The sequence below is a fragment of the Rhinolophus ferrumequinum genome, chromosome 8 (genome assembly GCF_004115265.2).
Source record: "Rhinolophus ferrumequinum isolate MPI-CBG mRhiFer1 chromosome 8, mRhiFer1_v1.p, whole genome shotgun sequence".
Taxonomy (NCBI): Eukaryota; Metazoa; Chordata; class Mammalia; order Chiroptera; family Rhinolophidae; genus Rhinolophus; species Rhinolophus ferrumequinum.
In genome coordinates, this window is record NC_046291.1 from 47,928,577 (window position 1) to 47,947,115 (window position 18,539).

At 38.3% G+C, this 18,539-nt stretch overlaps 1 protein-coding gene across 1 annotated transcript in view; it reads left to right on the plus strand.

Annotated features, from left to right (window-relative positions):
- PDE11A (phosphodiesterase 11A) overlaps positions 1-18,539 on the plus strand; it is a 319,917-nt gene that overhangs the window by 125,621 nt on the left and 175,757 nt on the right. The window contains exon 5 of the mRNA XM_033111416.1: positions 13,678-13,742. Coding sequence (XP_032967307.1) covers positions 13,678-13,742 — 65 coding nt within the window. The remainder of the gene's footprint in view (positions 1-13,677; positions 13,743-18,539) is intronic.

Consider the following 18,539-nt stretch of genomic DNA (forward strand, 5'->3'; position numbering starts at 1 on the left):
GTTGCTGTGTTACCGAAAGTTAAAAAGACCTTTTTACTCTCATAGTTGAACATTCCAAGACTGCAGTGGTAGGGTCAGAGCAGAAAATTCTGGGCTACTCCCAGTCATTTCTTCTTTTGTCTATCCATTCCCCCTCAACATGAGGATGAACTCCTATAATCCAGCGGGGCAGGGTCTGTGGGTAAAAGTGAACTGTGTGCAAAAGGAGGAGACTAATGAGCTCAGTCCTGTTTTAGAAGCTGTGAAGAGTTCTGCCAAGGCTGCTGCTGCCTGGGGAGGTGGCGGGAGATTTGAGGGTGGGTATGGGATGTGTATGTGGCATCGCCATGCAGAAATCCGTGTTATGATTTCCTTTATCACACTTCTCGACAAAGGTTTTTCGAAACTCCACATTTAAAGGGGCAGCTATTCCGTGTACTACCATAGTCATCAGGGAGAAATTAGAGAAAGAACCAGACACAGTCACTCCATGTACAGAAAGAGAAGCCAGACTGAACAGGGCACCAGATGCCAAAATCTCGTGCTAAAACAGTGGTTTCAACCAACGGAAAATCCTGCAGAGACAAAGTTCTCTGGCTGGAACCTCCCTTTCCCCATCTCAGAATGCTGCATGGATGGACCAGTATTAAAAAAAAACACCTTTAAAACCTTTGTGATCTAGATTTAATGAGGGATTCGAATGATTATCAGGGAAGGGTTTGAATGATTATCAAGCAACACCTGTAAACACTCTTTATTTTATTTTATGGAAAAAAACAAACCCAGATAGACTCCTATTCAAAGATGAGAAAACAAAGGCAGTACTTGACAATATGATTTTTAATTTCTAAAATTTCATATGGAAAAATAAACATGGATGAGTAGTCAGAAAATTTGTTGAAAAGGCAACAAAAATGAAGGTTTCACCTGTGAAGTTGTTCCAATGTACTATAAACTGAAGGTTAGTTCCTCATAAATAAACAGCTGAACGGAACAAAATGCAAAAGACCCCAATCCATGTGAGAATTGTTGAGTAAAGACTGCTCTCTTCCTTTCAGAGTTTAGCACATTGTTTCTAAAAACAAAAGTGTGTTGGAGGACTAGAGAGTTTCAGACTTAGAATGACCAAATTTATTTTATTGCAAGTATTTCAACAAGAAAGATGCTTTTTGTCGTTATAAAGGGACACATATAAATCTCACCATCACCGAGCAAATCCAGAATTCTACTATACCTTTCCATTATTATTTCTGCCCTTTACTTCTTTATTAGTATCAGCAGAACTACAACTAGCAGGATACTTCTAGACATTCCTGATCACCTTTGACACCCCTGGTACAATTGTCCTGGCTCCCTTTGTCCCCCAAGTGCCACAGGGACAACAGTGGGTTGCATTTCAGAAAAGCAACATCATGCTTGGAGAATCTATGTCTTTACATTGAGTGGTATCAAGCCTGCTGTGTGGGGAGAGATGTTACCTCATTTCTCAAGTCTGCTCACTTCAAACACAGTCCTGAGAAAGGAACCAGATAGAGACAGATCAGGGCCTTGCAGTCTTGGCACACACAGGAAGACTCTCCACTCAGAGTTCATGTGGTTGCCTCTCCTGGTAGATATCTTGGTTGCATGGAATATTTTAATTTTAATGTGTCAAATTTATAAGTCTTCCTTTTTGTTTTGTGCTTTATAGGTCTTGTTTAAAAAAAAAAAACAAACTTTATCTATTTCCATGTTTGAATGACTTTGTTATATTTTCTTTAACCCATCTGGCATTTATGGTCTCACATATCCATCTAGAATTTATTTTTTGTGTATAGTGTAAAGCTGTTTATATATAGCCAATAGTCTCAGAACTGTTTCCCCCTACACACTTTGTAATGCCACTTCTATATTACATCAAGTTTCCTTATACACGTCGGTCTGTTTCTGAGCTCACGATTTTGTCCCACTGTTCTATTTGTTTGTTTCACACCGTCTTATTTTCTATAGTTTTATAATATTCTTTGGTTTCTGATAGGGCAAGTCCTCAATGTTCTTCTCCTTTAAAACTGGCTTGCCTATTTTTGTCCTGTTGCTCTTCCGTATAGATTTTAAGAGCAGCTTATCAAATTCCATGAAGAAAACTATAGAGAGTTTGATTGAAATTGCGTTAATTTATATATTAATTTAGGGGATTACTGCAAGTAATAGTATATACAAGGGAAAGTGGCTTAAACAGTAAGATTTGTATCTTGTATAACAAGTCTGCAGGAGGCAATTCTGGGGATTGTGCAGCAGCCAGATGATATAATCAAGAACCCAAGTTCTGTCCCTTCCCCTATGTTTGTCTCAGGGGTCACCAGCTGGCTTTTACCTCATGATCCAGGAGGCTGACGCAGCTCCAGGCAGCATGTCATCATATAATTATGTACCAGGAGAAGAAGAAAGGAAAGCTTCTTTTCACACATCGTTCTTTTTCTCAGGGAGGAAAGTATTTTCCAAAAGGGACATTTCCCATTGACTTTCCATGGCCCATTAGTCAAGAACAAGATGATGTTATTCAAATCATTTATATTCTTAATATTTTTCTGTTCTTCATCTATCATTCTCTGATAGAGGTGTGTTCATATCTTCAGCCTAACTGAGACTTATCGATACTTTCTTGTCCAATTCTGTAGGTTGTTTATTTAGTTATCTATATTGATATTGTTTATGTGTTTTTGAATTTGGGATTGCCCTCATTTTAATGGGAAGTGTTTTTGTTCATTTGTTTGTGCCATTGTTTTCTTTTATTCTCTCATATTCTCCCCTCCCTGTCTAATAGTTTGCAGTTTCTTGGCCCCTACTCAAGAACCAGGACCTATACTGGTGGCTTGAGTCTCCTGCTGTGTGATAATATTACACCAAGCAAGAGGCAGCTTGGTTCAGTTTCTGGAGGTGAAGCCGAGTCATTTGTCTCAAAGGAACACTTTTAGTTCCCAGATCCTAGCAGCAGCTGAAATTCCAGCTCTCGCTGCTTGCCTGTTTCTGGACTTAGGGCACAGCGGGCGTCTGTCTCCAGGCTTGTGCCTTAGAGACATTTCTTTCCCCTTCTCTTTCTTCCCCTTCCCTCCCCTCCCTTTCTCTTTTCTCTTCCTTTTCACCTCTGGATGTCTTTTTGGTTTTCTCTTTCTATATTTTACCAATCTTTGCTCTGTTTTTGGAAGAAAACAGATGTGTCAAAGTATGAACTTATAGTACCATCTCTTCTGGTATCCTACACACTGCTTTTTACAATCAGGAAAGAAAAAGTATTATTTCAGGGGGAAAAATATGCTCAAACTTTTCTTCCTCTAAAAATAACTTTTGCTCTTCTCTATTTTATTAGAATCATTCCTGGAAACAAAAATGTGTCATTATTTTGTTGTGATTTGAATATTTTAAAAAGTGGGTTATTGCAGATGTATATTTTATGGCCTCTCTACCTTTGAGGGGAAAAGGGAGAAAATAATTTAAATCTGGTTGGAGAAGCTTGAGAATCAAGCTCTTGACTCAGTGTGTGAGGACTGCATTCATAGTTTTTAAACTGGGCAGACAGGTGTGAACCGACCAGTTTACTCAGTAGATGACAAAAATAGAAGTGAGACATGCCTTTCTAGCCCTCTCTCCTGCCAAAATTAATATTTCACCCTCTTTTGCTTCTCTTCAGTGTTTCAGTCAATCAATTTCATGTGATTTTGTCAATGGCATTTTCCACTAGACTGAAAAAAATAAAAAGATTGTTCCATAACTAGCTGCTTGTCAACATTAGGAAATATTGAGTCCTTTGAACTGAACATTCACTGCTTAATGCTACTGCATTTCATGAATCTGTCTAAGCAATTTTGTATTACTTCTCTTAGTTCTTTTCTAGCCCATATATTTACCATTATCTCTATTTTTTTCTGTGCTTAGTCAAGGAAAGCAAATGTAGTCATTTTAATCTCATGCCCTAAGGACTGTCTCAGCACCAGGGTTTCCAAGTGTTCTTTTTTCATGGATCATCTTGGTGGCTGGCAGCTATTTCATTGTCCCGAAATCCATGAAGTACTTTAGAGCTGAGTTTATAAATATGAGGCTAGTTCCCGGAGTTCATTTGCTAAATACATGAAACATAATTACACTTATTTTCGCATATGTTCCTTAACTTCTTGGTTCTTAGGAAATACACGTACAATTAAGCCATTGAACTAGATGGTCTTCCTAAATTCCACGCTCAACAGGAAGAGTTGGGGGTAATCATCCTCTGATTATTCTGGAACAGCCCGTAGTTTAATCCCCTCCATCCTAAATGGATGCTAAAAATTGTTTCAGTCTTTCTTTTCTATTTCCCTTTCTTTCCAGTTCCCCACCTTTCTTTCTTTAACTTTCCTTTTCCCTGTAAGGAAGCTAATTTAAACTCTGATTTTTGTTCCAAGTGTTTTTTTCTAGAGTGCAAAATGGAAGGTCTCTAAAAAAAATGGTGATTATTTGATGAGTGTAGACATATCATTAATAATTAACATATCATGTTATATATCCGTATATATTAATTCACTCTATTAATAATTATATGGCGATATATATTAACTCAACTCATATAATTAATCATTTTAACATAGATGATTAATGATGTGCATTGAATGCATTTATATATGTTAAACATATGTATGTAGTTTATATCTATTTATATCTATTTTATATATGTATATAAATGATGAATGATATGAGTTGAGAACAATAAATTTATATATACATATATTTGACATATATAAATGATATACAGTATATAAGTATATATATAGTGTATATATATAAAATCTCCAACTACTGAACTTCAATCCCCACTGCCCTTCTCTACCACATCCTGCCCCAAATCTTCACCACTTCTGAATTTCCTTTTCAGTCAGTAGAATCAACAGCATGTAGTAAGTAACTCCAGTTAAAAACCAAAGAGTAGCTTCTAAGTCTTTCTTCCTATCTACACTCAGTTGTGTCTAAGTTCTGTTGCTTCTACGTTGAAACATCACTCTTGGCTTTCCTTCCTACCCCTTCTACCACTGTCTCTACTCTGCCCTTTACTAATCTCTCACCTGGAGATTTTCTCCCTAAGTCATTTCTTTACTCACAAACAGAACACTCTTCCTTTCCATCAACTCTTAGTAGTATTTATAGTTTTCTTTCTAAAATATCCACCTTTCTCTCCCAGGCCTCAAAGCAGTTGTTAACTGCCTGTTGCCTACACAATAAAGTTCAAACTGTCCAACGTTCAAGGCCCATCACTTCTGCTCCTAATTTAGCTTTTGGCTCTCCTCTCTGGTCCTCAGCCTAGCTCTGTCCCTTTCTTCCTCCTCTACCCCACCTCCCCACGGTTAGCTTATGCATGTGTTTGCTGCTGCATCTTTGCACATGTAGTTCATGTGAAAGACAAAATGCACCAGACAATTGAGACAATTTCATCCAGGCTATTGCAATAGGGAGGACATTCAGTAATAAGGAACGTCTCTATGGGTTGAATCTAAACAACAAAATAAAAGAACAAACAAAACAGAAACAGACTCATAGATACAGAGAACAATCTGCTGGTTGCCAGATGGGAAGAGGGTTGGAGGGCTGGGTGAAAAGGTGAAGAGATTAAGAAGTACAAATTGGCAGTTACACAATAGTCACGGGGATGTAAAGTACAGTGTAGGGAATATAGTCAATAATATTGTAATAACTATGTATAGTGCCAGGTGGGTCCTAGCCTAATCTAGGAGATCGCTTCATAAATTGTGTAAATGTCTAACCAGTATGCTGTACATCTGAAACTAATATAAAGTAATATTGAATGTCAACTATAATTGAAAAAATAAATAAATAAGGAACGTCTCAAAGAAAAGGAAAGTTGCCTGGGGTTTTACAGAAGCATGTAGACAAGGGAGTTATCTGCCAGATTTGTGAATCTTAGGGGAGCCATGAAGAAAGATGGAGACAGGTCTTATTTTGAAATATGCAAGGGCAGGGTGGTCCTTTGAGGTTAGCCAATTTGGAAGACAAAACAGTAAGTGATGTCTTTATCATGACTGTTTTTTGGGGAACACAGGACTCAGGTGAAGTGCAACATTGTCAACTCTGCACTGACAGGTTTGCAACACTGACTACCCACATCTATTGTCAGTTTTTTTCTTTTTAGCTCAGTGCCCATGAAGACTGATCTCTATGTACTGTGCCACTTGGGCTTTCTTGTCCTCTGGCGTCCAGTTGGGTTATACAAACAAGAGGGATCAGCAGCAGAAAATTCAAGGACAGGAGGAGAGAGAGGTTGGGGTAATTATTCCCCTTGTTCTTTCTCTGCCGTTGAGAGGTAGCTGGATTCTTCCAAGGCCCCGCTCCACAGCTCCTCCAGGTCACCGATTACATTATTCCCTCCCTCCTTCCATGCCTCCTCTTCTCCCTCACTCTCTCTTGTGTTCCCTTAGACCGAGGGCTGCTTTCCAAACTTGCTAGTCCCTGGGTGCCTCATCATTCCTTATTGGCTTCATTTTAATCGTGTCTATACTTCTGTAATTAGAGCTTTTATTGAATTAGGTTCAGTTAAACTCTTCCAAGTGTTCTGTTTTCTGATTTAATCTCTCAGTCTGGAAATCGTTCCTCACTTCTCGGCCAAGAACACTCCTGCTCACCCTTTAGGACATAGTTCACAGGAACCTTCCTTCAACACGATCCTCTGTGAGCTTGTAGCATTTTAAATATGTACTGTGCTAAAATTGTACATCTGTGAACTGTTTCTCCCTCTGTACTATGTTGTGAGTTCCTCAAGGACAGGACTTGATTTATGCTCCTTGGTATTTCCAGAGCCTGCCACAGTACCTACCTCGCACACTAAGTATTTGATAAATGTTGATGGAGTGAATAAAAGATTAGAGTGAATTACTCATCAGCGTAAATGAGAAATTTATCAAGAAAGATGGTAGTGGATGATCATTTAATTTATCCTTTTGTTCTACAGAGTAGTCTTCTTATGGAAAAAATGGCGATTAAAATAAACTCTCTTGGAAAAAAAAGATGATTACTCAGTAGATGATTTCTGTTTTCTTTTTGGTGGCAGAAAGATCTATTTGAGCATAGTTTTTGTTTTCTAAGTTGTTTTTAAACTGAAAAAAAGAAGAAGAAGAAGAAGGAAAGAAAAAGAGAGATAAATCAGACCAACTAGTGCTTGATAAATATCCAAATCAAAAAGACTTCTGTCCATGGAGCTTTTCCAAAGTACAGGCAGAGACGCTCGGGGGTATTTTGTTTACTTCACTGCGGCATGTGTGCCGCCTTCCCCAGAGTGCAATAACCAGGGTTCATCAACAGCCACAGGAGCTCAGAACCATTTGTTCAGTTTCATTGACCTATAAACCACTTCTGATATTTCTTTTGTTGAGATTCTCTTTTTGCTTAGTGTATGTATGTATTTATTTACTCTATTGTTCATTTAGTACATCTATAATATAATCAGAATTGGATTTAGAGAACAAATTTTTGAAAATTAACTAAACTAAGAACCATCCAGTTCTTACAAGTCAAGAATAAAGCAGGAATTTTATTCTTTATTTATGCTTTGTCTGTTTTTATCAGTCGTGATCTCCACAGTGACGCTATATAGCCCATTAAATTATATCAAAATCGTTGAACTGGTTTTGCTGTTTTGTTTTTTAACCTAGGTGTCTGACTATAAATAACTTTCTACATGCATTATGTTTTCAATAATTTCCTTTAAAAAGGAAAAACTGTTTGAGGCATGCCTTCCTAGAGTTTTGCTTTTCAAACAAAGACACATTTGAGAGTGAAAGGGGGCACTTTTAATAATTGTCCCAGAACAATAGGCTTAATTAAAGTGGGATGGTCCCATGCCAACTGGGACATATGCAGGTCCTCAACTATAGCCTTCACCACTTGCCTTTACGCCTAAAATTTCTGTCATTACGGTGTTGTTTCAGATGAGAAGACTCTGACTCCAGGAATCCCCTTTCTGTATTACAAATAAATTACTTGGGAATATTAATGCATTAATGTATCTTCAGCCATTAACAGTTTAGCAGAAAATAAGTAGTTGACCTGGCCCAGAGATAGTGGTAGGCCAGGAGTCGGCACACTCTTTCTTTAAAGGGCCAGCTAATAAACATTTTAGGCTTTGTGGCCCATATGGTCTCTGTTGTAAGTACTCAACTCTATTGTTATAGCAGAAAGAGGCAATAGACAATATTTAAATTAATGAGTTGATCTGTTAAAATAAACTTTATTTATTAAAAACAGATGGTGGGGGGTGGCCGATTAGCTCAGTTAGTTAGAGCGTGGTGCTGGCAGCACCACGGTTGCCAGTTCGATCCCCACATGGGCCACTGTGAGTTGCGGCCTCCTTAAAGCCAGACTTGGCTCACAGACTGTCCTTTGCTCTCCCCTGTCCTAGAGGAATGGGAGGCAGACAGATCAATCGGTATCTCTAGAATTGCATTACTTTTCTGCAGGACATCTTGCTGTTCTCAGCATAGACCAAGACCCAGGTGTATCTTGCCTTCATGGCCCAATGTTCTGGTGAATTTGAGTATTGATTTGGTTGTGAGCCTACTCTCAGATGGCCCTAAATTCAGAGCATCCGTAAGAGGTTTCCACCAGCAGCCCTGGCTTCCTGGATATATGGTTTAGACTAGGATTTTTGTAACAATCTTCGATCCATTCGAGAATGGATTTGAAGCCCCTCATAGTCAGATGGCTTGGAGCCATACTAAATTTATACACCTTATGGAACCAAGGCTGATATTTTGCCACTTCCTGATCTTATCTGGCTTACAGTCAATAGTGAGTTTGTTCTTACGGTCTCATTGCTCTGCTTATATTTTACCACTCTCTTGATGGAACTCAAGCCTGCTTCTCTTTTATTCTTATATTGTTTGCTGTCAGCTGTAGGCCCTTAAATGTTGTATTTCTCTTACCCACCATTACAAATCCCCTTTCCATACCTCTGAAACAACTTAATGCCCCATAATAGCTTTGTTAAACTGTAATTAGTTTTACATAAGAGACTTTATATTATTCATGTGTAAAAGTATTTTTATACACATTTATACATTTTTTCCAGTAAGTATTTCATTTCCTCTTTGTTTATACTTTTACTCAATTAGTTACCAAAAGAATTTAAGGCACACTTCAGCAAAAAATACAAGAATTTATAGTGAACAAATATTTTCTGAATGCTTTTTATGAGCCAGCCACATAACAGAATGAAAGGCAAAATTTCAAATAAAAAGGGAAAAAGAGAAAGTACATGTTGTAAGCAAAAGCAAATCAAATCAACAAACTCAAAACAAATCATGCTACAAAAATATAAAACTTTGAACATAAAGTTTTGCTCTGATTTTCCCAAAAGCCACGGTAGAATAAAAAATTTAATAATTATAATTCCTTTGGTTTAGTAAAAGGAATCAAATCAACTGACCAAGAAACTTTCCTGACCCTTACATTTAAAATTTTCCCCTTTAAAATTTTAGTTATTTAAAGGTTAGAAACCTTATTTACTATTTCTTTGGTATTTCTCTATACTATTCAGTACTTGATACGCACTGGATCATCAATATTTAACCATAGACCAGTCAACATTAGTATTATCCTCATTTTTCTTTTAAAGACACAGAAATCTAAGAATTACTACCCAAGGTGCAAAGTTAGGGAACATAGTCTGTAATACTGCCCTCGCTCCTCCACCAATTACAAATTTGGGGGTTCCCAAGACCACCCTCAACATCAATAATTTGCTACAAGGGCTCTCAGAATTCACTGAAAGCTGTTATACTCATGGTTACGGTTTATTATAGAAAAGGATTCAGATTAAAATCAGCCAAGGTTGAGATGCATGGGAAGACCCCAGAAGGATTCCGAAAGTAGAGCTTCCAGTTGTCCTTTCTCCATGGTGTCATGGATAACATTAATTTTCCCCAGCAATAAAGGGTGACAATGTGCCCGAAGTATTTCCAAACAGGAAGGATCACCTGAGCCTTGACATCCAGAGTCTTTATTGGAGCTTGATCACCATAATCTGGTTGGCCACCCACATAGTTGACCTTATTTCCATCTCCTCCAGAGGTTAACTGATACCATGTGACCCAAAGCCCCTACCCTAAATCACATTGTTGGTGTGGCTCCAAGCCCCCACTCTAAATTACATTTTTAATATCTGGCTGACCCAAGGCACCTGGGTAAACAAAGACACTTTCATCAAGGTTGGACACTCCAAGAGCTTAGAGGTTACCTCTCAGAAGCCAAGGGCAAAGGCCAGACCTCTCTTTGGGTAAGCTTAGTTCTTTATTACACACAAGGTCGACACCATGGTTCATGAATCAATCCAGTGTCTGACTTTGATCAGAACACCATGTGCTGTTTTACTGGGGCACACAGCGAGTACAGCGAGTAAAAGTTCTAACATTTTAGAAAAAAGTATTTCTTCCTTTTGGTAGTTTTTAAAGTGCTTTTATATTTCAAGAGTTCAAACATTCTGACATTTCATCAAGAAGTACTTGTTTATCTATCCATTTTTTTTATGATTCGAGAGCTGCAAGTTTTATAGCTTTAAACTTCCAGGATTCTCTGGTCCACTTCCTTTCTTCTTGTAAGCCACAATTCCTCAGCAGCTTTAAAAAAAAAAAATACATATTTTTAAAAGATATTTATTCTCTTTTCATCTCTGGACATGTCCGACATTTGTTTTCTTAAGGTGTGAAAAGCAGTTCATGTATTATTCCAGGGAGCATTACTTTTGAGAAGCCAGGACAAATTAAGCTCCCTATTATAAACTCCATGCATGCAGGTTGTTGTTGTTTTTTTTTTCTTTTACTTCCACATATGTAGCCCCAGTGCCTATTGCACTACTTGACACATATAAACACTCAGTACATATTTGTTGTGTCAAAAAAACAGTTTTCCAAAAGTTAAAACCATAACCCTTGCACAAAACTAAAGCAAGCATGTATCAAAGATTTATTTAACTCATTAAAGAGAGAAGCCAGCCAGGTGGTATAGTTTTCAGGAAACCACTTAACACCTCTAAGCCTTAATTTTCTTTTAACAAAATAGAGGTAATAATATATACCTTGCTGGGATGTTGTAAGCATTGATACATATGCAAAGGATTCGTCATAATGTGTACAAAATGCCTCATACAGATTTGCGGTAAACTGGTAGGATACAGTTGTCAGCTCAGAGTGCTATAACAAATAGACTGGGTGCTAAAACAACAAACATGTATTTCTCATAATTCTGGAGGCTAAGAAGTCCAACATGTAGACACTGGCACATCTAGTGTCTGGTGAGAGGACTCTTCCTGGTTTGCAGATGGCCATCTGCTCACCTACCCTTACATAGCAGAGAAGAGAAGGAGAAGAAGCAAGTTCTCTCCATTTCTTCTTATAGAAGTACTAATCTCTTTATGAAGCTTCACATTCACAACCTAAAGCTCCCAGAAGCCTTGTCTTGAAACGCCTTCACCTTGGGATTTAGGGTTTCAACATATGAATAAGAATTTACTGTCATCTAACAAAATAATGGAAAAAAAATCACAAATGATGAGAGATCAAAGTGGAGATATAAGACAAACTCCTTCTTAAAATCTGTAACAATTTCCCATTCTGTAAACATAAACAAAATCCTTCTACTTTTTATCCTGTTATTGTTGTAATTTTAAGAATTATTTAGGGTATAGTTTGAGGGATTTCTTATTTGGTGACACCTAAGAATATTGCAGCTGGTTCAAGATTTCTAAGTGATTGATTTCTGGTTAAGTCCTCAAGATAAGTGTTCCAGTTACTTTTGCTGTGTAAAAAATAAACTTAAAACTTGGAGGCTTACACCAACCATATATGCTCACAGATCCTATAGAGCAGTAATTTGGAGAAGGTACAGAAAGGATGACTTACGTCTTTCCAGGATATCTGGGGTCACAGTTGGCAAAACATGGAGATCAGGGAGACGTAATGGTTGGGAATCAGAATCACCTGAAGATTTGTTTCCTCATAGTCTGGTGCCTGGGCTGGGATAGCTTAAAGATTGGAGCTGCTGAACAGAGCACCTACATGTGGCCTGTCTTTATGGTTTGGCTCCTTTTCAACATAATGTCCCCAGGGTAGTTGGACTTCTTACATGGTGGCTCAAGTCTCCAGGCACAGCTGTTCTAGCAGATGAGGCAAGCTGCACTGCCTTTTATGACCACCTCGAAAGGCACATAGCATCTCTTCCATCTACACTATTGGTCACTGTGGTCAGAAGCCCACCTAGATTCAAGGGGAGAGAACATACGCCTACCACCTAGTAGGAGGGTGGCAGGGCCATATTGTAGAGAAGGATGTGGGATAGGAGATATTGTTGTGGCCATCTTCGGAACATAAAATTTGCCCCAATGAGTTGAGGCTTAGTGCATATTAGAATATGAAATGAAATATGTTCTATAGTTGTCAAGAGTATTTCCTTACAGCTGAGCTATTGTCACTACCCTGCATTCAGCTAGTCACACACACTTTCCTTTGTGATGGGCTTTGCTTTTATCTTTTTCCTAATGTTTCATTTTCTTAGTTTGGGTTCATTACCTCACTGATAAAGCTGTTTTAATGTTTAATCTATTTCCAAATCATTTTCTGTGGTGCCCATCAATTCCTTGTAAGTGGTTAATTTAAAAGGCTTTTGAAGCATGACTGCATCTGGCTAAGGCAAATCTAAATGTCAACTTTGAAGCATCCAGTGACATTCAGATGACTCCTTTCAGTATAAGGAACTCGTTTTTCTGTCAGGTAGCAAATCTTGTCAAAAGAGGGCCAGAAATGATGTCTTTCCTACCCAACATTTTTAGTGTTGCTGAAAGAGCTGGTATTCTAGAATCATGCAGACTTACTTTAATCTCAGTGGCCCCATTTATTTGTGTGAAACTGAGTAATTTATTTAAAAATTATGGATTAATTTTCTCATTTTTGTACTAAGTATAAAAATCCCTACTTTGCAGAATTATAATAAGTAAATTGAACAGTCCAAGAAGCTTCTGATGTAGGGCCTTCCTGGTTTATAGTAAGAACTCAATAGTAGCTAATACTATGAATAACTACTTTTACATTTTCTGTGCCCATAAATTTCCTTTCAACATAATAAGTCTTGATCAGGCTCTTGCACTTGGTATGCTGGTTTCACTGGACAGGTGAGGGAGGAAGTGTCCACACTAGGGGTGATCTTTGAAAAAGGCGGCCTCCTCTTCTTTACCCTTTGGTCTGGAGCAACAAAACGTTCACTTGAGAACAATGATAAGCCAGCCAGGGAAGGTAACGTCAGGAGCCTGGGATTGATGGGAGGGCATCCTTTCTGAAGGGTGATTTGTCTCCATGGATGGAGACTGGGTTGTTCAAAGGACAATAAAAAAAATATATTGTATTCAAATGAGATGCCCCTTTGCCTGACCACCACAGGCTAGTACACACCTGTAAAAATATATACGTATTTAGTAAGATGTAATAAAACGTTGGCAATGTGTGCAATGCAGGAAAAGATTCAAAATGTAGGATAGAATGTTCTTCTTTTGTCCCTTGGGATTTCTTCACTTAAAATCCCTCTTTAATCTCCAATTATTGTAATAGCCATTATAAAGATGAAAATTGTTGATTGCGTTGTTTTAAACTGTGAGAAAGCCTTAATTGACGTGGATTTATTATCTTTTTTGTGCGGCAGGTGGTGAAGTTTACCAAATCCTTTGAATTGATGTCCCCAAAGTGCAGTGCCGATGCTGAGAACAGGTAGGGCTTGTGAGTTTCAGGTTTGTCTTTCGGTCCTGTCTCCGGTCCTTTGTGTTGGTAGCGTTGCATGTATACTTTAAGGATAGTTGTTCTTTCTTTAGACCAGCAAGTGCAGCCAAATATCATCACTCTTCTGTATTTCAGGGCTTAAGTAAAAGCTGTAATTTAAAAATATATGTATATACATCTAACACTGCTAATGAATAAAGTCAATTTTTAGATATTTGCTACCTATGTAGACAGCTTAATTTTCTGCTTTATTCTGGCCCTTCATTTTTCTTCCTCTGTTTTGTTTACTTATATTTGACCATTAACATCCTCTTGGGGAAAAGAGTGAGAGTCCAGTAATTCATTTTTGCCCCCATTGGTAACTTGGAGACTATAACAGGGTAAAGTGAGGGTTGGGAACAATCAGTGAATTTCTGTTAGCTTTGCACTGCTCTGAATAAATAGCTAGGCTTCTATAAAAATGGATTCTCTTTACTTTGGCCATCTCTAGAGGAAAGGCTAAAAATAGTGAAATTGACCAAAATGCAGAAATATGGAGAAAGACAAGTGCTCAGGACAGCCTGGGGATGATGGCAATTATGATGCTGATACCAGTGCTAGCAAGATGAACAGCTTCTGTTCACTGAGTGCTAAGGGTGCCAGGTTCTATGTGCATTTAATCCCCAGAAGAATCCTATGAAGTAGGCATCGCACGCCTGCATAATAGAGGATAAAACCGAGATTCAGTGAGTGTAATTCACTTGTCCACGGCCCTGCAGCCAGTGAGTGGTGGCCATATACAAGGACAAGATCACTTAGATAAGACTCCTTTCCCAGTCTCTGAACTTTGATCCCATCCCCACACATAACTTACAATCTGGTAGTTGATCTCATAGAGTGAATATCTATCGGGTTAATATTTCCCAAATTTGGCTGTTCAATCAGAATCAAGCTTGGAGAACTTGGTAAAAACTGAATTCTCAGGACCCACACTGAGAGATTTTGATTCAGTATGTTAAAAGTGAAGTCCTAGAGATCTATGTATTCAAAAGGCCCCCTGGATAGTACCTGTTTCAAGATGTAATATTCAAGGGTAATTTGATTATATATATATATATATATATATATATATATCATTACCAGAAAATAGAAATAAATAAATTAACATGACACTTTATTTAGTTACATTTTACCAAGTGCATGAAGCTTAAAAGAGGTTACATACTGTATAATTCCTTTTATAGGACATTCTTGAAAAGGCAAAATATAAGAACAGAAAGCAGATCAGCAGGTGTTAGACTATGGAAATGGAGAGAGAGGTTTAGTCCAAAAGGGTACAGTGGAATTTTGGGTTGTGATGAAACTATTCTGTATTTTGTTTGTGATAGTGGTTGTACAACTGCATTTGTCAAACTTGCAGAACTGTACATTTAAAAGGGTAAATTTTACTGTCTGTAAATTATACCTTAAAATAGGAAAAAAGAGACCTTTGTAAGAGGTTTTTGTTTTTATGCAAATGTATTTATGTCAATGTCTATATCTAATGTTAGGTAATCTATACTTTGAAAAGATATTTAGACATAGAAAATTACTAGTGGTATACTCAGCAATTTTCCTAAAAATTTTATGTAAAATTACATGAAATACATTAGAAAAAATATCCATTCATGCTTGCTCCTTCAGCTCGTCCTGGCCTCATATAAGTTACCTGTCTCACATACGATGGGGAAAGCTTTATGGCATTATTAAAACACAACCTTTGAAATCCTATTACTTCAATATTGTTCTTTTCTATACTGCTGTATTCATGGTCACTGCAGAGTTAAATATTGCTAGCCTTTTGATTATGTTTAATGCTGAAAGGACTTCCATGTCAAAATGAAATGGCCCAAGGCCCAGACTGCCCTTGGCAAACCCTCTGACAATAAAGAAAGAAAGGTCAGATTTTTTTAAAGAGACATTTGAAAAGTGCCTTTGAACTTTGACACTATGAGATAGTCCTCTTCATCATTCTATTTATGGCATTTAAATTAATGTAATGTGTTCATTTATCTCAGAAGAACCTTTCCTGCATCGTCTAGTAATTTTCCTCTTGTAGACGTGGGGTCCTTCCATCATTGATTGGAAGTTAAAGGAACAAAGACAAGTGGCTCTAGCATTTACTTCGCCAGTGGCCATGGAAGAGACATTGAAACAAGCTATGAGTCTACAAATCACAGCCTATTCTCAACACCTAGTAAATTTTTTTCCTTTAACCTGTGATCACTTCATATCTTCACTATAGATAACGTCCATCGGATAGCGTCGTCCTCTGGACATCACTCAGAGTTGTAATAGGATCGCTTTTGAAGATAATGTCTATGGCTTTGTGCAAAAATGTTTCAGGGTTCTATTTTAGATCTGATGAATGCTGGTTTAAGGCTTGCTGATTTTTACAGACAGTTCTTGAAGACTTTTTTAAATACTGATTTTGCTGCTGACTCATCATTTCTGCTTATTGTTTTATGTGGCTAACTTCTTCGTCATGGCCAGTCTCCTCTTGGTCTCCATGTAATTAATACCAAACAATTTGAGAGTTGGAAAGGATATGATCCCTCTTGCTCCATGAGGTGTGTTCCTCTTCTATGATGCCCTTGACAGCTCCTCCAGTGATAAGATTTTCCCTGTTATGAAGGGCTTCTTCTAGTGATAGGAGCTCCAATTGTTAGAAAGCTATGTTAGAAAGGCATTTGAATATATTCCTATAACTTCCACCAATTTGTTCTAAATTTGTTTGTTGCAGATATTCTTTGATTAACTTGATTTCTTCATTCAATAGCCATATATGCAGTACCTACTCTGCTGGGTTCTCTAATAGGTAACTGGGTTACAGAGATTTTATTAAAAATCAATAGTCTCAGCTCACAAGGATCTCAAGGCCAGCAGTAGGAGTAAGTTAAGAATATAACCAAAACCAGATTTCACCAGGCCTCCAGACCATGGCTATAAATAGAGTCCAATTAACAGTGCTAATTTATACTTTACGGCTTGGTCATTTTTCCCTTGTAGTGTAAGACCCACAGCCCATTGCAAAAGCCACTCTTTAAGTAGTTCTGAGAACCCCCAAGATTTAAAAACAAACAAACAAAAAAAACAACAACAAAATCCCCACCCCATTTTATTGCTAAGTCATCATTTCTCCCAAGTGCTCACCCCTAAATCCTCCTCCTCTAGACGTGGCAGAGCAGCATCTGCTGGACATGGGCTTCCTGGGCCTTTCAGAATTCCTGTAGGCGTAACTGGACTCCTCAGCAGTGCAGTGCACCAGCTCCCCCGCACCCACACACTGTCTCAGGTGCACTGATGCCCTTTCCAAACCCGAGCAAGCCTGGGTAATTTGTGCAGAAGGGGAAGAAGCGGGTAATTTGTGCAGAAGCTCCCTTTTCCTACCAGGTATTATCGATTGTGGCCTGGCCACTACACAGGCCTGCATGTTCCTCATTTTTCACAAGCCTTTTAGCTCCTCAAGCTTTTGTCGGCAGCCTTTCCTTCTCCATAGGACTCAGATTTAGTCCATGAAGCCAGGCTTAGGAATCAGACCCCAGACTGAGAGCCAGCCACTCAGTTTTCTCTTGATTTCCCCAACTTTCTTCCATCGTAGCTACCAGGCTTAGATACTCAAAATCTCTTCCTCACAATCCCTTCCCCTCCATGCATATCAATTCATGCAAATAAATGCCGCCTCGTGGATAGATGTGTCTCAGGTTAGGCTCACATGTCATGCTATCAAGTAAATCAATGACTGCAAAGCAATTCAATACTTGCTATAAAAGGTTTGTGCTGGGTGAGATTTTATCGATTGGGGGCAGGGACACTTATTAACTCATCTGAGGAGAAATGTAAGGTAATCCTTTGGGAAAGTTTTCAGAGGTGGTAGGGTTTCAGTTAGGTCCTATACGATGACGGGAAGTTATGGACTACCTCCTGCAGAGACGAAACATCGTAAACAGAGGCATAGAGGTGAGAGAGTGAACATGGCGTGTTTCAGGAACTGTAATGAGGGCTGTGAGTTGTTGTCACAAGTGTCATCATAATGATGGTGATTGCCCTTAACTCTTCCTGAGGGCATCCAGCTGCCCAGAATGCCATCTGATTGGGGTAAGGTACCTATCAGGTTCTTCTGACATGCTCAAACTCTTTATTGGCCTGGAGACTGGCTACATGTCTGCTTGCTTATAGGGGAGTAATGACAGGTAGTGACATATTGAGATTTGTGTATTAAAAAATCATCTGGGCGGTAGTGTGGGAGAAGGATGAGGAATGGCAAACTAAAATCTACTGCCTCACGACATGGCAATGGTTCAGTACTGGAAGACTGCCACAGAGCCACTCTTCTTGCCTTCCCAGGTCAGCAACTGCTATTCTTAGACTGTTTTCATATTTCATGGTACCCAGACTCTTCACCACCCTTTTTATTCTCCCCCGACGTTCCCTAGCTTGCCAGAGTACTTCTTAAAGTGGCGTTTCCCAGAATGGAACATGATTTTTCATTTTTTTCCAGCATCAAAACAGATTAGAAAGAGACATGTACCTCTCTTTTTCCAAATATAATACTGTTAATGCCTTGATTATTTATAATCATCTTAGGTTGTCAATACTGGCTTTTTAAAAAAAATTAAGATTTAATGTGATCCATTTGACTCCTCACCTCTTTTAGGACCTTTCCTAAGAAGCCTAATTTAAGAATATTTGGTCTGAATAAACTTTCTTTTATAATCATATATACTTTGAATAATCGTATATACTTAGAAGGTAGTTTGAATAATCGCA